This window comes from Corvus brachyrhynchos, unplaced genomic scaffold (assembly GCF_000691975.1).
Source record: "Corvus brachyrhynchos isolate BGI_N302 unplaced genomic scaffold, ASM69197v1 scaffold115, whole genome shotgun sequence".
In the NCBI taxonomy this organism is placed as follows: domain Eukaryota; kingdom Metazoa; phylum Chordata; class Aves; order Passeriformes; family Corvidae; genus Corvus; species Corvus brachyrhynchos.
In genome coordinates, this window is record NW_008239553.1 from 9,627,629 (window position 1) to 9,651,813 (window position 24,185).

The 24,185-nt window shown below is 38.1% G+C and overlaps 1 protein-coding gene across 1 annotated transcript in view; it reads left to right on the forward strand.

The window, feature by feature from the left end:
- STARD9 (StAR related lipid transfer domain containing 9) overlaps window positions 1-24,185 on the forward strand; it is an 87,263-nt gene that overhangs the window by 20,684 nt on the left and 42,394 nt on the right. The window contains exons 4-14 of the mRNA XM_017741618.1: window positions 7,964-8,080; window positions 10,048-10,080; window positions 10,168-10,229; window positions 10,754-10,866; window positions 16,739-16,808; window positions 19,019-19,091; window positions 19,976-20,043; window positions 20,999-21,096; window positions 21,311-21,511; window positions 21,924-22,021; window positions 23,770-23,847. Of these exons, the coding sequence (XP_017597107.1) occupies window positions 7,964-8,080; window positions 10,048-10,080; window positions 10,168-10,229; window positions 10,754-10,866; window positions 16,739-16,808; window positions 19,019-19,091; window positions 19,976-20,043; window positions 20,999-21,096; window positions 21,311-21,511; window positions 21,924-22,021; window positions 23,770-23,847 (1,011 nt within the window). The remainder of the gene's footprint in view (window positions 1-7,963; window positions 8,081-10,047; window positions 10,081-10,167; window positions 10,230-10,753; window positions 10,867-16,738; window positions 16,809-19,018; window positions 19,092-19,975; window positions 20,044-20,998; window positions 21,097-21,310; window positions 21,512-21,923; window positions 22,022-23,769; window positions 23,848-24,185) is intronic.

Sequence of the window (24,185 nt, forward strand, 5' to 3'; positions counted from 1 at the left end):
CCCTAAGGATGCTTACTGAAGTTTTTATCTAGCTTTAAAGACCCCAAAACCACAAAATGCTATGTGTTAATCCTAAAGTATTAATTAACAAAGCCAAAAATTGTCATGTGTTTTTCAGTGTAGAAAGCTTTATTATGACAAATATATCTGGACTGAGCTAAATCAATATTGATGTAGTGTCAAATGCTGTGGGGTTTGGATTATATGGCTGTTACATAAAAACTGCTCTTCTGTAAATCAGTGGTAACACAATAGGAATCCCTGTTGGAAAGGAAAAGAGATAAGAGGGGTATGTGGTTTTGTACAGGTAGATGAAAATACATGAGTTGATGTTTACAGTAGAATACCAGCAGTTTTACAAGAAAGAAAAGAAAAAAAGAAGTAGAGAGTGGAGTTGTGCCTTTGGTGATGAAGCAGTTTAGAACTTTTAAAAGTTCAGGTTCTATCAGAACATTTATAAATTAGACTGGTGTGGTAAGCACAGATTTTTTCCTTTTTCAAAATGAGAGTTTTTTTAATGAGTGCATAAGGTGTATTTTCATGATTGTATAATTCAGCGATAAAATGGCAGGAATGTAAAGCGACCACTCAGCCTAATCAGAATCCAATATTCTCCCTCCTGCTGCCCCCAGAAGAACAATAGGTTTGTCACATCTGTGACTTTTTCTAGTGTTTTTATGGTTTCTCCTAAATACCTTAATCAAGCATGAACTTTTATGCTGTTAAATTTAGTGTGTGTGTGTATGTACATTACCACACAGAGCAGACAGTTGTTCTACTGGAAGAAATCACAGCTGATAAGATGAACAAAGAAATCGTTGTCTCCCACAGGGAGAATTAAAGCACAGAGGGATTTAAGGACACACAGGAAGTCTGTTGGCAGAGCCAAGAACAGAACTGTCTCTTGAGTTCTGGTGCAAAGGCCTCTGCCACGGGCCAAGCTTCTTGAGCTGGAGAGACGCCGTCCCTTTCACTGCCCTGCTTCCGGTTGGACTGGGAAAAAGAAACTGAAAAGGCAGGATAGAGAGAAGGAAAAGAAATAATCCTGGTTGTGAAGCTGTGGCCTCTTGTTAAGAGAGAAAAAACGGTCCCAAACTAACCAACCGATGCCTTCCCCCCTTCCGCTTTATCCCATTCAAACCAAGAAGTAATGTTGCTGAAGTAATCCAAATGTCACAGTAGAGGGTTCTGTGCAACTGAGCAGCATAATGTGCCTCCCTTTGCTTGTGCTTTCTCTGGCCATGTACAGAAAACCCTTCGGCTGACATTTGTTTAATATTCGTTAAGAGAAAACACGTGCAGGAAAAGCTTTGCATTATTGGAACACCCCTCTAGATTTGTTTTTGCATATTCCTTCCTTGCATTCTCTTTCAGCCTTTTTATTTAAATTAGTCTTGAGGGGTTTGTAAAGGTTATGGGAAGAAGGCTTTCATTATTTTGGCAGGAATTTCTTAGTTCTGCATAATTCTATTTCATTAAGTATTTTTTTCACCTTAAATCTGTCTTGGATGCTACATTTGAGATGTAGCAGCAATTTAATTAAACACAATTTAGTTGTAACCCAAACAACAACAGCTCGAGGTGGGTGGAACTCTGGAAGGAAAACACACCAAATATGAGATGCAGCATATGTGTAGTTCATAGTGGAGACTGTGGCAGACACATAGGTACTGCAGCACTGAGCCTCTTCAGTTACTCAGACTGCCCTGACCTATTGGCTGAGAGTGATTTTGTTTGTATAGTAAATAGCAGCACCTTTTTTATACTAAGTTCATTTTGTAGCTGCATCTGCTGCAGTTGTCTTGGTACTCTGGAGCTTTCTATTGATATTCTGGAGCTTTCTATTTACTGATGAGGAAGTTTTCTGTTTTGTTTGCATGGCAAATCTTTAATGGAAGTCAGGCCACTGAGTTTTTACAACATTTATAAAGTCATTTGTTGGTTCTATGTTGAAAAGTAGCTGTTCGCTGTGTGTCTTGCTTCAGTTTCATCTTTTCCACTTTCATTAAACTGCGGTATTTTAAAGGCTGTTTTTAAACTGTGCTGTGCAAGAAAATAACTGTCTTTTGATTTTGGTCCTGGTTATTAGCTGTGGGAATTTACCTTAGTATTCTAACTTTAGCTTAATGTTTTACGGTAGAACTGAATTGCTTCTAGTGAGTTGTCAATGTTGATGCTTGTGGACTATGCCTGTAACAAGTAGCAATTTTATTTATTCAAAACTCCTTTCTTTATTCCTGAGGTTTTTTGCCTTTACCAAATAAACTCTGTTGAAATTTCTGAGGTTCCTAAGCTTGGTTTAGTTTCCTAGTATTACTGTTATACATTGACCACTTCAGACACTGGCAAAAAAGAAAATAGGTACTGTACAAATAAGAATGATAAACTATTCTATTCTCTTGTTGTTCCTAAAAGTTGTATCTTCCTCCTTCTGCTTTCTCCTCCCTTTCCCTCTGCTTCAGTCAGAGTTGGTCCTTGTTTGTTCATTGTTCTCAAAGCAAAATGCAAGTATTATTTTCCAGAAATTACTTAGGGAAAAAAAGCCCCAAGTGCCAGAAAATGCTTATTTATTAATATTGATCCTTTACATTTGCAAACTTGGCATTACATGCTGTCCCTGGAAGTTTACTGGACTTTTTTTTTTCAGGTGACTCTGAGACTTGGCTTGAGTGACTTGCAAAAACATTCAGTTTCCCAAATTATTAAGCCCCAAGGCATAACAAACAATTTGCTGTCATTTAAAACAATTGCTTTTTCTTTCTTCTTGCAATACAGGTTCTGATTAGATTAAGAAAGGAAAGTTTTATGCTCAGGAAATTTATATTGCTGAACCTTCATTTCTAACAGAATGACCCCATTATCTTCAAAATTAAAGCATTTATTAGTCTAAGAGGGACACAATCAGAGAATAAAGAGAGCCCATTCCACTTAAAATGTAAAATATGTGTTTGTTGTCATCAGCAGTCCTAGTTGTGCATCTGTTCAGTGCATAGTAATTCAAAGAAAAGTCAAAGGTACTGATACTAACTGAGCCTCATGTTATAAAGTCAGTAGCATTAGTTTGAATCTCATGCATTAGAGAAGAGTTTAATTATCTCCAACCTTTTGGAGGAACAAAAGAAAATCTGACAGTCAACACACTTGTGTCTGTGTGTGTGTCACGGAGAGATTATAGATTCAAGGGATTATCCACAGGCCATTGGTTTTATAATAACTGAGAAGTCAAAGAATATAAAAGAAAGAAAGTCTTCATGATATGCACAGGCAATTGGGAGAAATAGAATATGCTAAAACTTTTGTTTCAAAAACAAATAGGCGTTTTTAAAAAGAAGAATTTGAAAACAAAAGGCTTCATGCTTTTTAACATCCAAGCAAAAATTTCAGTGTAAACTAAAGTCCCAAATCATTACTGTTTGTAAAAAAACCCTGAAAATTCTTTCACTTATGGTAAGTAACTGGATATGTTCCATGCCATATTTTACTTCCTAGCAGTAGAACAAAATATAGTCATCTGTCTGCTAATGCATATTTATACACAGACATGCAGGTCTAATGTGATAAAATGTGATATAATCTCAGGCTAATAAATAAGGTATTTTTCAGTATCTTGAAAATTCATTATTTAAGAAAGATGTAAAACACCCACTATAGATTTTGACTTTTAATCTAGCAAAGGAGAGCTGGGAGAAGATTTCTGATGGTGCTATCCAAATGGGAAGGGATCAGGACAGATTACTGCTTGCCTCTTATAAATCTCCTGGTAGTGAAAAAGATCGTTATGCTTATTACCCACTAACCTAATTACAAAATATGTTTCCAATTTTTAAAACAGAAGAGTTTTATTATTTTAGTATTGTGAAACTCACTTTTTAAAGGTTCATGCAATGGAGGGAAGAAATGTCTTCTGTCACTTGGTTATCACTGTTTCTTTGGACAGGTGGTATCCTTCTCTGAAATCTCCTCAACTCCTCCAATTTTTTTATCTTTTGGTAAGACAAGGTGCATTTCCAATTAATATTCTTGATATATCATTTTTTAAATGGTCTATGTAAAAAGGTTAAAATTCTCAAGCTCTCTTGAAAAAGCAACCCAAAATCATATCTCAGTTTGTTCTGTTTTATCGAATTTTGTTTTCTTTTGAATTGAGTAATAAATCCTGATTTTCTTGTCAGGGTGACCTGATACTAGCTGCAATTTCTTGGTGTGGATTTACTTTGTGTTCCATGCTGACTTCAGTTTATACTTCATGATTTTTGATTTTGAAACAAGTTTGAGAGGTTATTTGCACAGTGGCACGTTCATTTAACCTGTAATACATCTTATTTCAAAGAAAATAAATAGTCAGTCTTTCTGGTCTTCAGTTCTAAATAGTATTAACTCGATGGTGATGATTGGACAGTTTTCTTAATGCTCTCTCATAACTTTTTCCACTATTAGCACCGTTGACAAGTAATAAATTGTAGAATATTTCACAGATCACCATGGGATATGGGCCACATACAGCTGGGCAAGTGCAGGGAAAGGACACGGCAAAGCCAGTTGGGGCTTTGTTGAAAGACTCATTCTTGCATGGAGCAAAGTGAACAGTGCCAATCACGCAGAGCAGCCATGCAGGGAAGACATCGTTGTCTCAGCCAAGTGGTGTGTTCCCTGCAGGATGCCGTATCCAACCCATGTTCTTTGAAAAACCTCATCTTCCTGAAGTTTCATTTCAAATGTAAGACTTGGAAGAATCCCAGAAGAATCTTCTTTTCCCTGCCACCCGCACCTCATGATCAACAAAATCTGTGATTTAATCTGTTATATCATGAAATATGTTAGTACATATGCCCAGAATGATTAATTAGAGGTCTTTTTGTATAATCTGCAGCTGTTATTGCTGATGGGTATTTGGACTAATGCCTCTGATATTAGAAAAAGCTTTGATTTCAATTACTCTCCTTCATTTTTAAACAAGTAATAAATTCATTGCAGTGCTTCACTTCTCCATTTTTTCTGCAGTACACTAAAACAGAGACTTTTATGACTAAATTGAGACTATATTCAATTAAATTAATTGTAATTTATCCTCACAAAAGGAGAAAGAGTAATTTACCAGAAAGAACAAAAACAAAGCAGTACAAATCAGCTTTTAATAGCAGTTCAGTAAATAATTTTTTGAAATGCTGATGCATTACCATCCTAGGGTTATGTCACTGTTTTCAGAGTATCCAGTTTTGCTTGTATTGTATGTCTTCTCTCAAGGCCTAATCCAAAAAGGTCTGATTTGAAACATATTTGAATTAAAATGTCTGAATAGCCATGTGTATTTAATACAGAGTAAATGTAACAGCTTTAACTGAGACTTTGAAGTTAGAGGCTCTTCTTTCAGAGAGTCCAAGGTACTCTTGGAGAGAGGGCGTGCCCAATAATTTGCACAGTTGGGTTAAATTGCCATAGGTGTTCTAAAATCACAAGGAGTTTTATGAACACTGGTGAGAACATCCCACGATTTTCTACTAATGGATAGCATTATTCCTAATTTATCTATAGGAAGATTGAACCATGAAAATGTTAAATGAGTTGCACAATGTCATACAAAAGCTTCAACAACAAAGCTAGAAGTAAAATGCTGTTCTAAAATACCAGCTTCAGTGTCCAGATTACATTGATTAGTGTTGCTATCCTGAAAGCTTGCCCTGTGTGAAGATTTCATTTTATTATATTTAGCTCAGTTAGTAACTCTGAAAGATCTGTGAACCTTCAGAAAGGAGGACAGCTCTTAATGAGGAGACTATCACAGAATCTAGATAATTCTCTAGGCTGCATTTATCCCATGTGAAGTATGGGTTTCTGAATTGATATGGAGGCATCCAGCTGGTTTCAGTACAATGAGCCATGCAAAATTCCTGAATTTATTCAATGTTGATATTCTGAAATGGGCACAGTATTGCCTTGCTCCCCTTACTTTAAGATAATTAATCCTGTAATTTCTTAGTCCTTTATATTGCTTGACTCCAGTCCTGTCAATCTTCAGATCTAGTTCTTGCCATCTTGAATTTAGGTCAGATTCATTCCTCCTGCCCCTCATGTTTGCAGCTACTGATTGCATTGAGGTGCTCACACAGGAGGAACTTTCTCCTTTCAGCTTAAGTGTCCTGTCTTAGAGATGTCCTGCAAGTTTTACATGCTAGCCAGGTAGGGAAGAGATCCTAGTGGTGCTTCTACTGAGGGAAAGTTCAGTGTTCACGGGAGAATTCACATGAGAATAACTTTGCCTGGACCCTGAGCCCTTTTAACCTCTGTGCAGGGTTTCTACTTGCCTGATAGGCCAGCTTGCTGCTCACAAGCAAATGTGTGTGTGCTCAGAAGCACCCCTGCCCCTGAATCCCTTGACTGTCAGCTTGAACTCTGCTCTCAGTTAATATTCCATACCTTAATACTCCTCACCTTAAACATTCCTTGATGAGTTTTACACAGCCCTGCAGACCCCACTCAAATATCCCAAGTTCTCCTGTTTCATTTTTTCCCCCCAGCTTGTTGGCTATGAAGCTCCACTTCAGTTTTTTAATGGCCTCCAGTAATGACTGGAGAGTTTGTCTCTATCTTTTTTTTTAATCCCTTGTCTATTACATTTGAATCCCTCTGTTTTATTCATGGCTGTCTTTATATGCTTTGAATGGAAAAGTTTCTTGAGCTGATAATCCTAGTGATGCAGATGCTCTGACATGCCACATACCCTTACAAATACAGACAGGGTAGTCAAATTTTGCCAAATAGGAATGATTTTGATTCTTCAGCTGGAAATTAGTATCTTGTCCTAGTTTGAGTTGAAATATGATCTAAAAATTAAAGTCTCGGGAGAGGATTTTCAATCTGTTTTCTGGGCAGTTTAGGTAAAGTAATAGCTATGAATTTTTGTTTGTTTTTTTACTATTTGTTTTTGTATCATTTTTAGTACATTTATCTGTCCATTGGAGAAGCAATTGACCTGGCAGTGGATGAGATTTCTCAGCAGTGAAACACTGAAATCCTGTGCATCTGTCCCTATATATACTAGCCAGCTTTCTGTGTTAACAGCAAAAGCATTAATGCTTGTACCATCTCTTTTGCAAGGCCAAAGTATGCAGAGGGGTTGGCAGCCTACCCACTGGAACCTTTTGATCCACAATACACTTCCTGGCAAACATTACTAGGTGTCCTTTCAGCTGGTCTGGGGCAAGGCTTTGATGTCCTGAAAACGTGGTCTCAATGTGGGTCACCTGTGGATCCAAACAAAAAGGAGCAGGGAAAGTAGAAGGAATGACTCTTCAGATCTTGCTGTATGGGTAGTTTGGTGGTGTTGGCCCAACTTTAGGAGCCACAGTAGGACCAGTGCAAGCTTTGGAAGTCCTGAGAGGCTGATACTCATTGGTGGTAACAGGTCCTGGCCCTGTAATACCATGAGCAGAAAAAGGCATGTCCCTGTGTGTTTGGTGTGAAGAGAAGATAAAGCATGAAGCCTTTAGTGGTGTCACTTACTGACCACGTGGGTCAGATAGAAATACTGCTTGAGTGAAACCTGCATGCAGGTTAGACTTTGCTGTGCTTCTGACCTGTATTTTCAATGCCAAACTAATGTCATTGCATTAAAGAGCCTTGATCATGCCTTTCTGTCAAATTTATGATGAGAACTGTAAAACCTTGGGGTAGGGAAGATCCTCAAGAATTCACATAGTCTGAATATGAAACAAGAGATAGCAGGCAGGGAAGCATTTAGACACTACTGCTCCTTGTCAGCACTATGCTTGGCATACCAGTGTCTTAAGGAAGCTCTAACAATGAATGCTGAGCACTTAACATTGAGTCTGAGAAATTGGGAAGACAAATGTGGAGATCCTTGTTCCCATGGAGTTATTAAAGGAGCAAGATCTGCAAGTAATGCAGTGTGTTTACAGGGAGACATATTGTTCATGGACTGTTTTATTTCTCTTGGTCTTTTCAGGTGTTCCAGGACCTTGGCACTTCTGTGTTGTCTGGTGCATTTAAAGGATACAACATCTGCCTCTTTGCATATGGACAGACAGGTTCAGGAAAAACATACACAATGATGGGAACACCTGTGAGTTACACCATTCATTTTAAACTTAGGGTTGAGGGCAGGATATCTAGCAAAAACATCGCTTTATTTTTAAACTGTGGTGTGATGCTTGTTGAGCAGAATGCTTGTACATGTTTTGCTTGGTATTTAAATGTATAAAATGAGAGCTTGTACATTTAGATGAAAAACAGAGTATCAGGTAAAAATACTAGAAAGCATGGTGTAATTTAAATATTTATTATTAGGTAATCTTCTTCTTGCTACGTATGAATCTTATCACAAAGTTAGAGGACAAAAAAAAAAAAAAAATCAATACGCCGGAATAGTTCTGGGTTTTAGAAACTGTAGCTCAAGATAATACAAAGTACTCATTCCTATGGGGTATTTTGGCAGTCTGAACTATGCTGAAATTAAGTTATTTTCACAAATAAAACTGGATACAATTCACAATAATAGTTTTGTAACAGGCTTGATTATTTGCTTAGAATATTTGACCTGTGGAAAGTAATACTTCCAGTTTTGACGTGCATTTGCATGGAGTTTACAGAAGCTGTTACATTTTAAGATTGTCTACCAGCCATCACCTAAAGTGCATTTTAGTCTTGCTACTCAGATTGATGGAGTAAGTTGATGATTTCCGGTGTTTTGCTGCAACACAAGGCAATTCGATTTTTATCCATGAATATTCTTAGCTGTTGGTGAAACATGCTGCTAAAAAGGAAAAAAAAACCCAAAATAGTTTGCTTAAGTGGACCAGTATTTTCTACATCCATGGGATTCAATTTTTAGGGTGAAATAAGGACAAAATGTGTTTAAACCCCAAAGATAAGAGGCCTGTTCTAACATAGTTTGTTCTTTTGACAGGAGTTTGGATTTTTAAAATTTTATTTTCTCAATATACATCAACAATATTTAGTAGGATTTAGTTACATTATTACCAGACTGTCTATTAATTTTATGTGAAATCAAGCTTTATGCCATGAAAGCCTGAAGAATTGTTAAAATTTGGGTTAATAGATGGCAAACTAGGATGTTTGTATTACCCTATTTTGAAAATATCTTAGCAATTCAGAATGGCCACGACTTGAAGTTATCGTTATTTTCAAGGAAATTTCTGGATATTGTGTTTCTAAGTGATTTCTTGCTTAAAAAATAATTTCTTTCTCCAGTGCAATACTGCTTTGTTCTGATCTTTAATAACACATATTCACTGTGATACAGTGTTCCAGTGTTTGGTATAAACTGAACTTTTCTCCATGGTGGTCCACTTGATGAACCTGGATTTTCTTCTCTTAACTCCATTTCAAGGGTGCCTTCTAAAAAAAGCCTTTCATGCTATTCAGCAAGCAGAATCCACCTAAGCCCTGGTGTCTTTCCCAGGGTGTGTTGGCACTGCAGTCACTGAAGTGTTAGCAATCATATCTTAAGAAGGGTTCATCACACAAAATCACGCTGTACTTCAGTGCTGTGTAGACGGTTTGGGCAAAATTTAAACCACCTAGTGTGGGTATTGTTAGCAGCCCCATATCCTGTTCTCTCTGAGAGACAAAATTTATAAATCTAGAATATAAAGCTGTTCCAAGGCTCCTCTCTGATGCCATAGCATGAAGAAATAGAACTAGAATAAGGAGAAACCAAAAATATTTATGACCAATCAAGCTAGTTTCAGTGTTGGCCTGGCTTCATCTAGACTGCAACACCTCTGACCTAGACATGTCCAGTACCTTTACATCAAACAGCTTTTGAATTTAACCCAAGCCTCTAAGCTTCTCACCAATGCTGTGTACATTGCTCTAAAATTACTTTTGGTATAAATAGCCATGCTGTTCTGAACTACATTCCATGGCTATACTTTGTGTTGTAATCCGTCATACAGTCATTTCTGCACTGTGATTCTGTCTGTGACTTATAACTTAGCTTTTGTTTAAAAGTTTTTGCAAGTGTTAGGAAATACATTATTTAATTTTTTTTCTGTTTATTATTTGAAGGCATCCATTGGGCTGACACCTCGTATATGTGAGGTATTTTTTTTTCTTCACTTGCATTTGTTTAAGCAGTTAGCTTTTCTTAATGTATTTTAAATTTACATAAACTTTTGGTTTGTGAAGGGCCTCTTTTCAAGGAAGGATGATTACACAGACCAGACAGCATCATGCAGGGTAAAGGTCAGGTAAGTGTGTCACTGTTTTGGACAACAATATGAAAACTTTTAACAATGTATTCCTGTGATTAAACAAAGTAAAGACTAGTTTATTTTGTTTCTGTTTCCTTAGATGATAGTAGTTTTGGAGCAAGGGGGAAAACACGGAGGAATTATGAGAAAGTATTGGGTTTAGTTTTCCATCTAAGTACTGTTCTTTGGATGCTGTCTGTTCACCTTTGTATAAACAGCTGAAATAAGAATGCAGTGAAAATTAACTTCCTTTGTTTAACTCCTAAATTTGAGCCATAATCCTACATTCCGGTCTTATTCATTTACATTCCAGTCTTATTCATTGTTCCCTTGCATCTAATAAAGCATTATGTTTGGAAATCTGGGGATTTGAGCCCACTAGTGTGAAAAATCTATGTAAGAGTTGGTTAGATTGTCTAAATATATATGTATTTATATATTATATAAATATATAAATATGTTTCTCATTTTGGTTTGTTTTTGACTGAGTGCATGTAACTTTCCTTTTACTTTCTTTTCAGTTTTCTTGAAATCTATAATGAACGTGTCCGAGACTTGTTAAAACAGTCAGACCGAAAGAAGCCTTACACACTTCGAGTTCGAGAACACCCTGAAACAGGACCATATGTGCAAGGTGAGAGTGGGCTTCACAATTGGCATCAGAACTGTGAGTAAATGTATATCAGGTGTGTATGTATCTTTGCATGTATACCTGCAATGGTCGTAATTGCTTCTGCTCTTCAAGGGTTACTTTTCTCAAATGTTTTTCTTGTTATATGATCACCTGTAGTACACTGAAAGCTTTGCCCCTGTTATCCTACTGGCTGGGTATCCTGCATTGTTTGCCATTCCAGCCATAGGTCATATGGGAGCCATATTATTTTGCTTTCTTTTATTTTAAAGAAATACTAACTTAATCAAGAAATCTACCAACATTAGCTCTAAATGGGTTCTCCAAACCAGCCTAAGGTCCCTTCTATACCTCGGCAGCAGAATATACACAAAAAAAAAAAAAAAAAAAAAGGGTAGATAAATTCAACTGATGTTACAGGGCAGGCCACGAGAAGCAATGAAAAATCTCACCCAAGTGAGAACCTAATAAGCTTGATTTTCCTTCCTTACACTGAAAAAGTACAGAATGGCTAGTATCAGTGTATTAGATGACTAAGAACATCCCAGCCTTCTAAATTCATAGAATTACAGAATCATAGAGTATTCTGAGTCAAAGGGATCCACAAGAGTCATTGAAGTTCAACTCCTGTCCCTGCACAGGACTATCCCCAAGAGTCACACCATGTCCCTGAGAGGGTTGTCCAAACACTTCTTGAAATTTGACAGATTTGTAGCTGTGACCACCTCTCTGAGGAGCCTGCCCAACCACCCTGTGGGTGAAGAACCTTTTCCTAATATCCAACATAAATCTCCCCTGACACAGCTCTGTGCTGTTCCCTCGGGTTCTGTCACTGGTCACCAGAGAGAAGCTCAGTGTCTGCCCCTCCTCTTCCTCTCACAAGGAAGCTGTAGCCTGCAATGAGGTCTCCCCTCAGTCTCCTCCAGGCTGAACAGACCAAGTGACCTCAGCCACTCCTCATATGGCGTCCCCTCCAGACCCTTCACCATCTTTGTAGCCCTCCTTTGGAAGCTCTCTAACAGTTTTGTATCCTTCTTATATTGTGGCATTCAAAACTTGTAACAGCAGCATCTTAGGTGGCTTTGTGTTTTCTAGTGAATCAAAGCTTTCAAAACATGTGACAGGGAACAGATGAAAATGAAAACATATTTTTTCCCATTTCAGTTGTCTTTCTTACTTCAGTTCTTACCTTCTCACTGTTTTTCTACTTCCAGTTTATTTTCATTTTTGATAGGTGCTTTCACCTCAGGGTCTCATACAGCTTTGAATTGCAGTTTGGCCTTTGGTATTTCGGAAATTGAGTGGCTCCTGGTGTAAAGTTTGCTGGCTACATTGCTGTGTATCTGACCAGCAGCTGACAAAAGTCACATCTCAAAATCGGTGCTCCAGTGTAAAATCATACCAAGTAGCTTTATGGTGGAGATGAGAAGGAAGAGTGTTTTCCAAACTGGGTGTTTGTTTAAAAAGCAAATGCATACATTTCCTTTTCATCTTGCCTTATATCTAAGGACAGAATTCCAGAGTAGCCTCTGGTATCATTGACTGTGCAACTGCTTGGCTGGCCACCAAGTGGGTAGTAACACCTAGGGAGTACGGACTTAGTACACAAAATGCATATCACATACGATTTTATGGATCCTGTCACATCAGAGCAAATACGGATTTGTCCTGGTTTCTAAATAGAGTTATTGTCTCTGTTTGTTTAGTGAATTTCTCTTGTTCTCCCTGGTTCACTTTTCTCCCTGTTTTTCTTTATTACGGCATTACACATAACATGGTTATCCTCCCTCCAGAGATTAAAGCAAGATGTGACAATAGATAGAGTGACTTGACTGTGGGATTGGATGGAGCCTGACTGAATGGAGCCCAGATTCCTTGGACACCTGTATTGGTCACAGTACATCTAACAACCAATGGTTGTTAGCAGTTCCTCCTCTCAAAATTGGAAATCGGCACTTGCAAAATGTTGAGCTTTCATGGTCCTGTACACAAGGGCCTGTCAAACATTCTGGTTGTTTCAGCTGTGCTTTCCCTGAGCATCAGCATCCTGTTTTAAGGAGACTTGGAAAACAGATGAATTGATGGTCTCATTAGTATGGCAAACATAATTCTTTGAAAAGCAGATTCACAGACATTCGGCTTTGAGGGTTTTCCAAGATTCTCTTTCTACCTGCTTGTTATTGGAGAACTTCATTGTTGATGGAGTACAGATACTAATTATTTTCTTTTAGCAGCTGCTCATTCACCACACAGGAAAAGGTCTTTAAACTGCTTCCTTCCTTGGCAATTTCCACCCCTTTTCTCAGACCTTATATCTCCAGTGATTCCTTGGCTACATATAATGGAGTTTCCCTGTTTTAAAGAAAATGAACTTATAGCTTCTGCCAATGGGCTGGCTCGCCTTTTGTCACTGTTTTGTCTTCATCTGGAACCTTCCAGGCCAATTCTGTCACTTCTTTTTCAATTCTGTTGTGGCTTTTGTTGTTGTTGTTGAGGGGTTTGTTGGGGGGAGGTTGTTTGTTTGTTTGTTTTTACTGTGCTTTTTTTATTTACCTATTTTGAATAAGGATTTTATACTTGGACGCAACTGAAGTTTTTGAGTGTAACAGTTTTATGATAGAGTTCTGAACTATGCCATTAAAGTTGCCAGTTGATTAGATTTTGTAAACTAAGAGGAAAAGATAATGGCAAAAGATTAACATAAATAATATTTGCCACTTTTGGCCACGGTTGTAAATTCAGTTTGAATAATTTATTTTAGATGATTCACTCCCTCTGTGTTACGACAGCCTCAAAAAATAATTGTGTTAATGCCTGTAAGAAAAATTTTATTTTCAATGGTAAGTGTGATTCACATTTTTAGAAAACAACTGATCACATGCATGAAAAGTGAAGTAATTTCTCTGCTGAAGACATCATGGGATGTAATTAGATGTTGTTGTGAGACCATGTGAACAGAAGTAATTTCAGGCTGATGAGTCAGTGGCTTAGGGCAACAGATGACAGGTCTTTTGAGACGTGTATACAAATATATATGAATCAATTTGCCTGTGTGGTTTGTGCAATTGTGAACTGTGACAGTTTGCTTTACTTGGGACAGCCCTGGTGTCTGTTGAGGAGAGGGACTAATAAAGTGTGATGGAACTGCATTCATTAGCTCACATCAAAAATAAGCAGCAGTGACTTGAATGCAAGTAACAAGTATAGGCAGCTGGATTTTAATAAGATCAAATTCAAGAAAGCCTCTTGTGAAGAGGTTCACAGCACTGGTACAAAATGCCCTTCTCAACTGCACTAATGTATTGCTGCAATCAAAAATTGCTGAGCTCTGTAATGAGGGTTTTCTACATGCTGAAGTGGTCTTTGGCAGTTTTATATGTAGTCTCTCTGTGCAGGGTCAGAGTGCAAGAATAATATTTCCAGTAGCTAGACAGCTGAAATAAAAATTTTCAGCAAGTTTACTAGAAGGAGAACTTGTTTTGTGTTTCACTTCCAGGCAATTTACTGTATGGGAGAAATTAAATTGGTGAACATCAGCAAAGCTCAGAAATCTTCCATTGTTTTCCATAGATCAGGCAAGTTAAGGACTAGCATCTGGATTTGTATCATGCTTCATGCAAGCAATCAGCATTTTTAAGGCTTGCTTTCATCAGGAGCTCCTCAGTGTACCACTAGTTTTAGTTTTGTGTTTGGTATCAGTGACATCCAGAGTACAGTTAGCTGTGGATGAAGAACACAGAGAGGGGAAAATCAGAAAACTTAATCCCTTTAAGGACACTTAGTTGCTCTGGGTAATGCATTTTCCATTTGCAAGTCCAGTCGGAAAGCCCCAGCTCTGGACACTAAGTATCTTAAAAGTTTTCCAGCCCATCGTTTTTCACATAAAGGCTGAGAGATTGTAGCCTTTAACATGCTGAAAGTGTTTCAGTGCTTTGGATTGGAATCGTTTCAAACTTCTCCCTCACAGATGGTTGCACTGTTAAGGAATCAGCCTCTCTTAAATCAGGAAATGATGCAATCTATTTTATTACTCTGAGACAGATTTCTGGGGGACATCCTTTCTTACTCCAAGGCAGATTTCTAGACAAGCAAGTGGTTTTGATATTTCTATGGGACTTGAAAATGACCTTTCTTTTTCTGGCAGCCAACAGAACACTTTGTCATTTCTTTTCAAGCAACATTTAAAATATTTCATTAACCTTCTTAAAAGGCTAACTGTTTTAAACTCTCTGCTAGATTCACAATTCCAGTGCTTAGGGAAATGTAGGCAGGTAAGAATTTCTTCCATGCCTCCTTTTTACAATGGGACTTTTATTCAGTTAAGTAAGACCTGGAAAAGGGGTCTGTGAAAACAATGTATGATAATTTCCATATTCTGAGCTTTGAAGATCCCAGTGCTGCTGGAAAAATAATGGGCCTCTTTCTCAAATGGAAAATGTGATGGCTTCTGGAATTAATGTATTGTAAAGAGGCACTAGAGAGCAGAGCAGAAGAAATACTCGTTTGAAAATCATTCTATACTTTTTGTGTGTGCAAGTATTCATGCACGCACACTGCAGTTAGGGGGTTTTTTTAAGTGTGGGTGATCCGAAAATCTGGTTTTTTCTTTATGTATATCAGTTGTTAAAGGATTAAAGTAAATTCCCTTCTTTGGCTTAGGTTTTGCTTTGCTTTCATTTAAAGTTAAGCAAACTGTTATCATGAAAGGATAGACTCCAACAATATCAGAAGTACCCATTTCAGTCTTGTTGAAGTTCATATTAATCTTGACTTACATTCTAGCAATAGATAAATTATTTGATCCAAATAAATCAAAAATTTTTTTCAGTACTTTACCCACACTTTCGTGGTCTGTAGTAAAACAAGCCAAACCTAAATCTGTGGAGGGAGAGGAAGTTGCCCTGGATTCCAACTGTGAGATAAAATGTTCTGCATTGGCATGTTTTGCTATGGTATGACAAAGACTAGCTTCACAACTAGGTGTTTTTTAAGAAGCCACTGCAGTACAAATGATAAATAATCCTCGGTGATGAGGCATATTAAACTGGATTTATGGGAAATACAAGCCTGTTGAGGATAATTTCGTACGTGCACTGGAATTTGCATTTTGCTAGAAGCTGTCAGTGCCACAGCACAGCAGCACACCGCCCTCCACTGGGCCCCACTTAGTCATGACCACCCCTCCAGCACAGCAGGCTTTGAATGTGGTATTGCTTTCATTTCTTTAGGGGGCTTTCCCCTCCTTAAAAAAAAAATCAAATTTAAAAAACAAAAAAGTAAAAACCAACCAAAAACAAACTGAAAGGAGAACACAAGAAAAGGCCAGGTGGTTCATATCATTATTTGGGGAGATCCTTCAAAAAACCCTCTGAGGAGAAAAGTGCATGAAGAGTCCCAAGTGCAGGCTACAACCTAGTTAAGTAAGTGGTAAATATTCACAGGGTTTGGTTCCTAATTCTGTTAGTTGCATGAGCAGAGCCATCATCCAGAGGCAATGGCCAAAATCTTCTTTATGGGATCTGTACCCAAGTAGTAGCAGTGACATAGCTGAAAATTTATTATGGAGTTATACTGGTTTTTAAGTACCATTGTTGTGCAGATGGAAAAGTTCTGCTCTTTGAAGGTATGAGGCTTTTTTTTTTATATTAATGTTACTGCATTGGAAGGATGAACTAGGATTTTTTACTTAATTTTTTTAAAAATGAAATATTTGTGTTTTTTAATAAAATTTACTCTACTTGAGAGACTACTTGTATAATAGACTGTCATCTCAGCAGACCATCCTTTTTCTCCTGATGTTGGGTAAATTGTTGGATAAACTGAATGAAACTTCCTGAGAAAGCTAAGTCTTTAACTCTTCTCAAATCTTTGGCAGGTTTGACTCAGCATTTAGTTACAGACTACAAGCAAGTTGTAAAACTTCTAGAGGAAGGAATAGCTAAAAGGTATTTTATATAACAAACCATCTCCATCTGCATTTAACACTTCTTTCACTGTGTGTTGATTTTTATTTTATTGAATCTGTTGCCAGTGCTTTGTCATGACAGGGTGTCAGATTTGGTGATCCTGCACATGACATACACATAAGATGTTACCTATCCTCATATTGTCCACAGCAAGAGCTACAAGCACTCATGAAGTTGCTTCTTCAAAACTGATCCCATGCTGACTTACCCACAACATTCTACCATCTGTCTGTGATAAAAAATGCAAGCCAAGAAAACGTTTTTTCTGTAAACAGACATCTGTTTTTCCCCTTCAATTGCTCATGATACTTTAGGCTGGATAGCTTTCAGCTCACTTGGTCATGTAATTAAATTATTTAAAACTGCTGAAAAGATAATGTATATTTATTTATTTTCTAAAAGTACTTGGTTTACAATTATTTGGTTTTATTTCTATAAGTTCCTAGTCCAAATTGTATATTTGCTGTCAGAGAACTGTGGGATTTGGAATGCTGGTGAAGCCAATGATTTTGGCTCTTGTTAGTTAAGACACTTTTTGACAAGAAGCAGTAAGTATCTTTACAGGTGCCATTACAGTAATGGAAAAGAGTTATATTTGAAAGGATCCTCCAAACCCTAATCACAGTTTCAAAACTGATATTAAGTCTTATCATAAGAGTAGTCAAGGTTTTAGAATAACAGTGGTGCTAGGAAGTAAATAAAAACTAAGCTGAACTACCACACAAATCCCCTTAGAATGTACATCAGGATTAAGTTTTGCTGTTTCTGCTTGTAGCAATTAATAGATGCAGCTTTATGGTAAAAAGACTATTTCAGTACAACAAAATTCCAGGTGAATACATGGGTTACATGGGTTGTGAGTAATTGAGATGTGAACTTGGTCTCTACTTTGTGTATTGTTGGAGGTGAGGAGTACTATCACTTCCTCCTCCAGATCTTGGGGCACTTTCATTTTCTCTTTTGCTTTATAAACTTTGGTGCTGTTCCCTTACATTCTCTGCCCACTGTAGGGCTGTTTTGTATCTTCTGCCCTTTACCTAATTGTTTGTCTTCCTCCTCCAACATCTGGAGACTAGTTCATGTTCTCCTGCTACCTCAGCTTTGGCTTGCTTATAACCATGGCGTGCTCAGCTGCCTGTGGCCACTCACATGACAGTGGAGGAGGTGTAGGAAGCAGAGAACACCAGGCAGGAGAGTCCTGGCTTTGACCTCATGCCCTGGGCACTCAGCAGCACACACACAGCTGCAGCTTTCTGCTCTCCAGTGCAACTGGTTTCTGCAGTACTCTGGCAGCTGGGCTTGTAGCAAAAGCATGGTACCACAGTCCTTTTCTGCACTACTAGAGTTACCTACTGTTGTTGAGGGTAGGCTTGGAAAAACTGATAATAAAGGCTGCACATGTAGCTAATACCCCAGGTAAGCTCAAAGGAGAAAAACCTGTGTCCTAGCTTTTGCCCTAGACAAAGTCCTGCTTTCTTTGAGTTTTTCTAACCGAAACAACAATAAAGTAAGTAGAATTTCCAAAAAGTTTGCATTACAGAGGCAGTGGGAGGGTCCTGCTGCTCCTCCTTCTGTGACCAGTTCCTTCTTGCCAGAGTGCACTGGGTCAGAGCTCGAGAGCCGTATGACCAGTCTGTCCATGTAATAGAGTCATGCAAGTGCCACACAGGGAATTACAGTATTTATTTAGTACTCTCATGGGTAGACCTGTTAGTCTCACTGGACTCCTCTGGCTGTGTAAAAGAGCTGTATTAGCATAAAGGAACCCCAGAAGTGGTGTATGAAAGTTTTTGAACCCTTTGGAAATGCCAAGGGATAAAAATGGGCACAAATGGAGAAGATGTGCTGGGCTTGTACACTCTGTATTCGGATGAGCTGTTTGATGCTGCTGCTGGCTGTATTTCTCTGCTGTGTGCCACGCTTATGCAACACCTTGTACCTGTGCAGTAAGGCTGCTTTGAGATATCTCCTGAGAGTGCTGCTGGTGGAAAAAAACACCTCTAATTGATCCTCAGTTTCCACCCTTCCAGGTTCTCTGCCAAATGCTCTGGGATCAGATCCAAGAATGCAGCCTGCCATATTCTCCAAGTTTCACATTCTTTTGTTTATCTGCTGTATTTGTTGATTTTGATTTCCCTGAATACAGGGAAGTAACCCTTTGTGATTGAATGGTTTGTTCTTCTTTCTAGAATCACAGCAGCTACACACATTCACAATGCCAGCAGCAGATCCCATGCTATCTTCACCATCCACTACACTCAGGTTAGCGAAAAATAACGCAACTTCCTTTTCACTTTCAAAAGCATTGTTCACCATGTTGTGCATTGTTTACTTGTCACTATTTTGTGCTGTTTGTAGTAATGGTGGAAGCTGTTACTTATTTCCTTTGGATCACACTGCAGATGTGTTGGGTGCTATTGAAGTGTTCTGTTCCTTTGTCCAAGCTTATAGTCAGAAGTGATGCCAAAACCTCACATTTAAAAGAAATGTTTTCGGTTTTAATCAGCCCTTCGAAATGCAATAACCCTCCTCTGATGCTCTGAAAATTACGTGTGAATATGTTTGAAGTTATGTTTTGTCACACTTATTTAGGATTCTTAATTGAAGTACAGCATTAGTTTACACCAAAATTTTGTATCTGTCCAGCTTTTCAGATGTGCTCATCTCTTTAGCATTTGGCATCCAGCACTCTCCCTGAGACAATGCAGCCTTTCTCCAGAGGAATTACATCCTTCCCTGGCAGGGAAATAGTTCAGTGATCCAATAGACCTTTTCTATCTCACACTTCTAACATCCTGTAATCACAGAACTTTTTGGGATATTTTTCCTTAGTTTCACAAAAGACCTTTGGAATACATTAGCGGAAAATAACTCTGCAAGGTCTACAAGAAACCCTTTCACAGTCTCTAGGCAGTAAAGGTTTTTTTCAAGAGGAAATTGGCATAAGAGGGTAGTTTCTCTGTGGGGTGAGAAAGCTGTTGAGTTAATGGTTTGAACATAGTCAGAGGGTCAAGGTCACAAACAGAGGCAGTGAGACAGTCGTATGTACAACTCAGCTTCAAACAAAAGAGCACATCAATTTTGTTTTTAAATTGTTTTAATTAATTAAAGGGAATAGTCTTCCTTATGTATGTTTTTCTCTTCAGGCTATACTGGAGAACAATCTTCCCTCTGAAATTGCAAGCAAGATCAACTTAGTGGACCTTGCAGGCAGGTAATAATATATGGAAGGGCAAAGAGGTAATTTTCTCTGAAGATGCTGGCAGTACTGTCTTAGAAGATGAAGTTTAATATTTTAAAATTTCATTGACCTAACAGTAAGCCTGACTTTCTTATAAAGTAACAGGGAACATTAAGCTAATATTGTCCTTGTCAATAGTTCTTCTGTACTGTGTATTGGTTTTCACTGGGGAAGGGAATTCCTGGATCCTCAATTCCAATACTGTGCTGTTGCGTACATTTAAGGTAATTCCATTCAACTCCATATTCTTATTAAGTGGCTTTTCCCGTAGCTGTTGTTGGAATTACTAAATCTGAGCTTGAAAAGAGAGGGGGAAAAGGGAATGTGTTCCTCATGGCTGGAGAAAATAGTTATATCTCACTGTTTGTGTTGTTCATATTCCAAAAGTTCCTAGGTCTCTGATCTTTGCTATGCATCTCAGTGAGGAACATGTGGTTGTGCTGGATGTAACAGAAAACAGAAAGATGGAAGTTGTGCTGAAGAGTTATAGAACAGTTATAAAAAAGGACTTTTTTTTTCTCAAGAACATAAATTGCCAAGCATGTATGGTCAGAGAAAGTGCTACTGAGGGAGTATACAGACTTTTGTACTGACCCAGTCCACCCTTGTGGAGTTGTGAAATATATGTTGGTTTTTTAAATTCAGAACCACTATGATTGGGTTGCCCAGTTCAGACTTGAATTTATATTTTGGTGGGTCTTTAACAGTATCTTGCACCAACAGCCTTTGCTCATGGTTGTTTGGACTTCCTGAAATAGAGAACAATATAAAAAATACTCAAAGTATATGGGTTTTTTAATTGCAAAGCTCATAATTTCTGTTTTCTTGTATTGCTTGAAAATACATAATGTTTTCATATTGCCTGTATGTTAATAATTAAGCATTTTTGTTTATTTTGCATTGTCTTTTTCATGCTTGCTTGCTACAGTGAAAGGGCTGATCCCAGTTACTGTAAAGATAGAATTACCGAAGGTGCCAATATTAACAAGTCATTAGTTACACTTGGAATTGTCATATCCACTTTAGGTAAGCAAATTAATTCTTTATGTTGAAGGGTTGTGATAAAAGCATATGACTCACTCACCATGTGTTGAGTGTAGATGTTTATTTGCATTTACATCAAAAAGCTCAGCAGATCAGCTGTGTGGTGTCTTCATAAACTGTAATGACATCTAAGAAAATTAAGTAGCCATGGCAAAAAATAATCCCTTTCCTGAGCTATGTGGTATTTCTCCTTCAGCACAAAATTCTCAGATGTTCAGCAGCTGCCAGAGCATTAACAGCATCACAAGCGAAGGGGACAGCAGCCATGTGGGCAGTTCTCCCTCAGGCAGCAGCAGTGGGACCAGGCGGCCAGCTTACATCCCCTACCGTGACTCCATCCTCACCTGGCTTCTGAAGGACAGTCTGGGGGGCAACTCCAAGACCATTATGATTGCCAGTGAGTTCGGTTTCTACTAATTGTTTAACGTTTTGCACTACATTGTGCCTTTAATATTCTCTACTGCAGTGAGAAGACAGCTGTAACACTTAGAATCTGTCCTTGTAATGATTTTCATAAATCATTACATAGAATTACATAGAATACTCAAGGAAATGAAAATGCATGCTGATTGTGCATGAAATTATGTTTAAGAGTCTTACCAAGGTCATAGCCTTGATTTTAGGGGATTCATTCAGTTATAAATACAATCTGGAGAAGACATTCTCTGTGAGGTTAATGAAATAACCCTAGGGTTATTTTTTGGTTTTATTTTTGAAAGAAGCAAGACTGATAAAAAATAAGCCTTTTTGAAAAGTGATGGGTTAAACTGAATGCTTTTAGAATTGTGTTATTTGTTTTCTGTCTGTAGCTATCTCACCTGCCAGCTCCAGCTACAATGAGACCATGAGTACCTTGAGATATGCTGCAAATGCCAAAAATATTATCAACAAGCCCAGAGTAAATGAGGTGAGGCCTTGAGTTCTGCCTGAGGCAGCCTATGTAGTCACAATTTGTCTTCTTCTCAGTACAGAAAATAATGAAGCCTTTAAATACATGGGAATAATTTTGGCCGCAGAACCTGAGCTTCATTCATTGCTTGTTTTGGGAATGAGCTCTGGCTTTATGACAGATTCATTTGTTTGATTGTGCAGGGGTCCTTCACAGGCTGCACAACTTAAAAGATGGCAGAGTACTAAAGAGAGAGTCAGGTGCTGCATTGGAGGCCTGAATTCTGTTGCTGCCCCTGCTATCCCATTCTTGTTCAATTCTAGATGTTCCAGATGCTGAAGGCAAATTTTCAGTGTGTGGTTTTTTTTTCTCATTTTCCACTCTTACTCTTTGGTAAGTCCACATTTATCAGATGTGAAAAACATAAACGCTCTCAATCAAAGACATAGTGCTTAAACAGGAGGTTTTAGATACTATAGTCTAAGAACCATCATTAAAAATAATTCATGGAGAAGTGCATAATTCTGTCTTTACAGCAAAATTCAAGCAGCACATACTGATCTGGATCTACAGTCACATATGCTAGAAATATAAAACTCTGGAATTGCTGCTCTGCAACTGAGTATTCTTGACCTGGTATTCTGCATGAGGCTCCCTTTACACATGATCACATAACTTAAGGACTGAATCATTGTGCATCCATTTAAGGAATATACAGTGAATTTAGGTTTCAAAAAAAAAAAACCTTGATTCCAGCCATTTCCCAATCTTTAATCCATTGACTTTACAGCTTTAGTAGTAGTCTTTTGTGATTTTGTGATTTGGCATGAGTGTATCAAGATACAATTATGTAGATAAAAGATAGAATAGTTCATCACTATTTGCTTTCCTAACAATACTCTGTTACGTTTGGGCAGGAGTAAACCCTTCTAATCCTAGGTTTCCCAATTTTCATTTGCATCTGAATTACCCATGCCTATAAGTAGTTTTCAGACATCAAGAGTAGCAGCAATTGTGTGCTTGGTTTTGCCAGCAGCAGTTCTCAGCTCTGTGACAGGCTAAAGTCACAAACAGTCCTGGGTAAGCCTCTTGTCACACACAGCCTCTCAGCATCCCAGCAGGTGTACCCATCACTCTCTTGCACAGCCCATGCTAGATCCTTAATCCCAGCCCTCTTCCCCTTATTGCAAATTGACCTGGCAGCCCAGAGAAAGCTGATTCTTGACTCAAGAGTTTGTCTGAACTGTCTGTAAAAGCTGTTTTCCAGAAACTGCCTGTCCAGAAACACTTACTCTGAGAATGAGACAGATGCCTCCACACAAGCAGACAGGAAATTCTTTATGTATCAGCTGTAAGGGGTTTTAATACTATCCTTGATGACATTCTGACTTAGTCTCCTCTAATTGGATTTTATACACCAGCATTAAATAACAGCATCTTTCTGATGTAATGTAACTATTTTGAAGATAAGTCCTTAAAAGTAGTGGTTTATCCATCTAGTCATGATGGGAAGAAATGCTATGGTAGGTCTGTGTTCAGAAGAGACATGGAATAAAGTTTATGGTAAAAGGGAAACTATCCAAGATGAGAACCACCTATCCCTAGGCAGTATGTCTCAGGGGCCTGGCAGAGTGAAGCAAGGAGTACTGTTGTGAGTTTACTTGTTCTCCTCTCTTCCTGGCTCTTGGAATACCTCCACATTGATTTCTTTAGCTAGAATGTTTTTAAGGCTGGTTTTTCCAATGGTTTGTGTCTCAATGTTTCAGGATGCAAATGTGAAACTGATCAGAGAACTGAGAGAAGAAATTGATAGGTTGAAAACTATGCTGATGAGCTTTGAACTGGTATGTAGCAACATTTCCCCACTGGAGCTTTTATGTTACTTTAGGTAGCTTGCTTTCATCTCATCTGTTTATCTTTCCATGTTTATTGTAACTGCAGAGAAATGAAACTGTTCTCTGGGTGATTTTGCAGTTGTTAAAAGGTTAGCTGCTTTTCTTTCATTTCACCTCTTTTTGTCACTATATTGATAAACCTGAAGTATAAGTAGTCATGTCAAAAGGATTTCCTTGCTTGTCTTTCATGGAGTTGGATGCTTTACCTGTCCAGAAATACCATGAAATAGAAATATTTTATTTTTAAGGGTATGGAAGCTTCCAGAGAGAAATTGATGTTTCACACT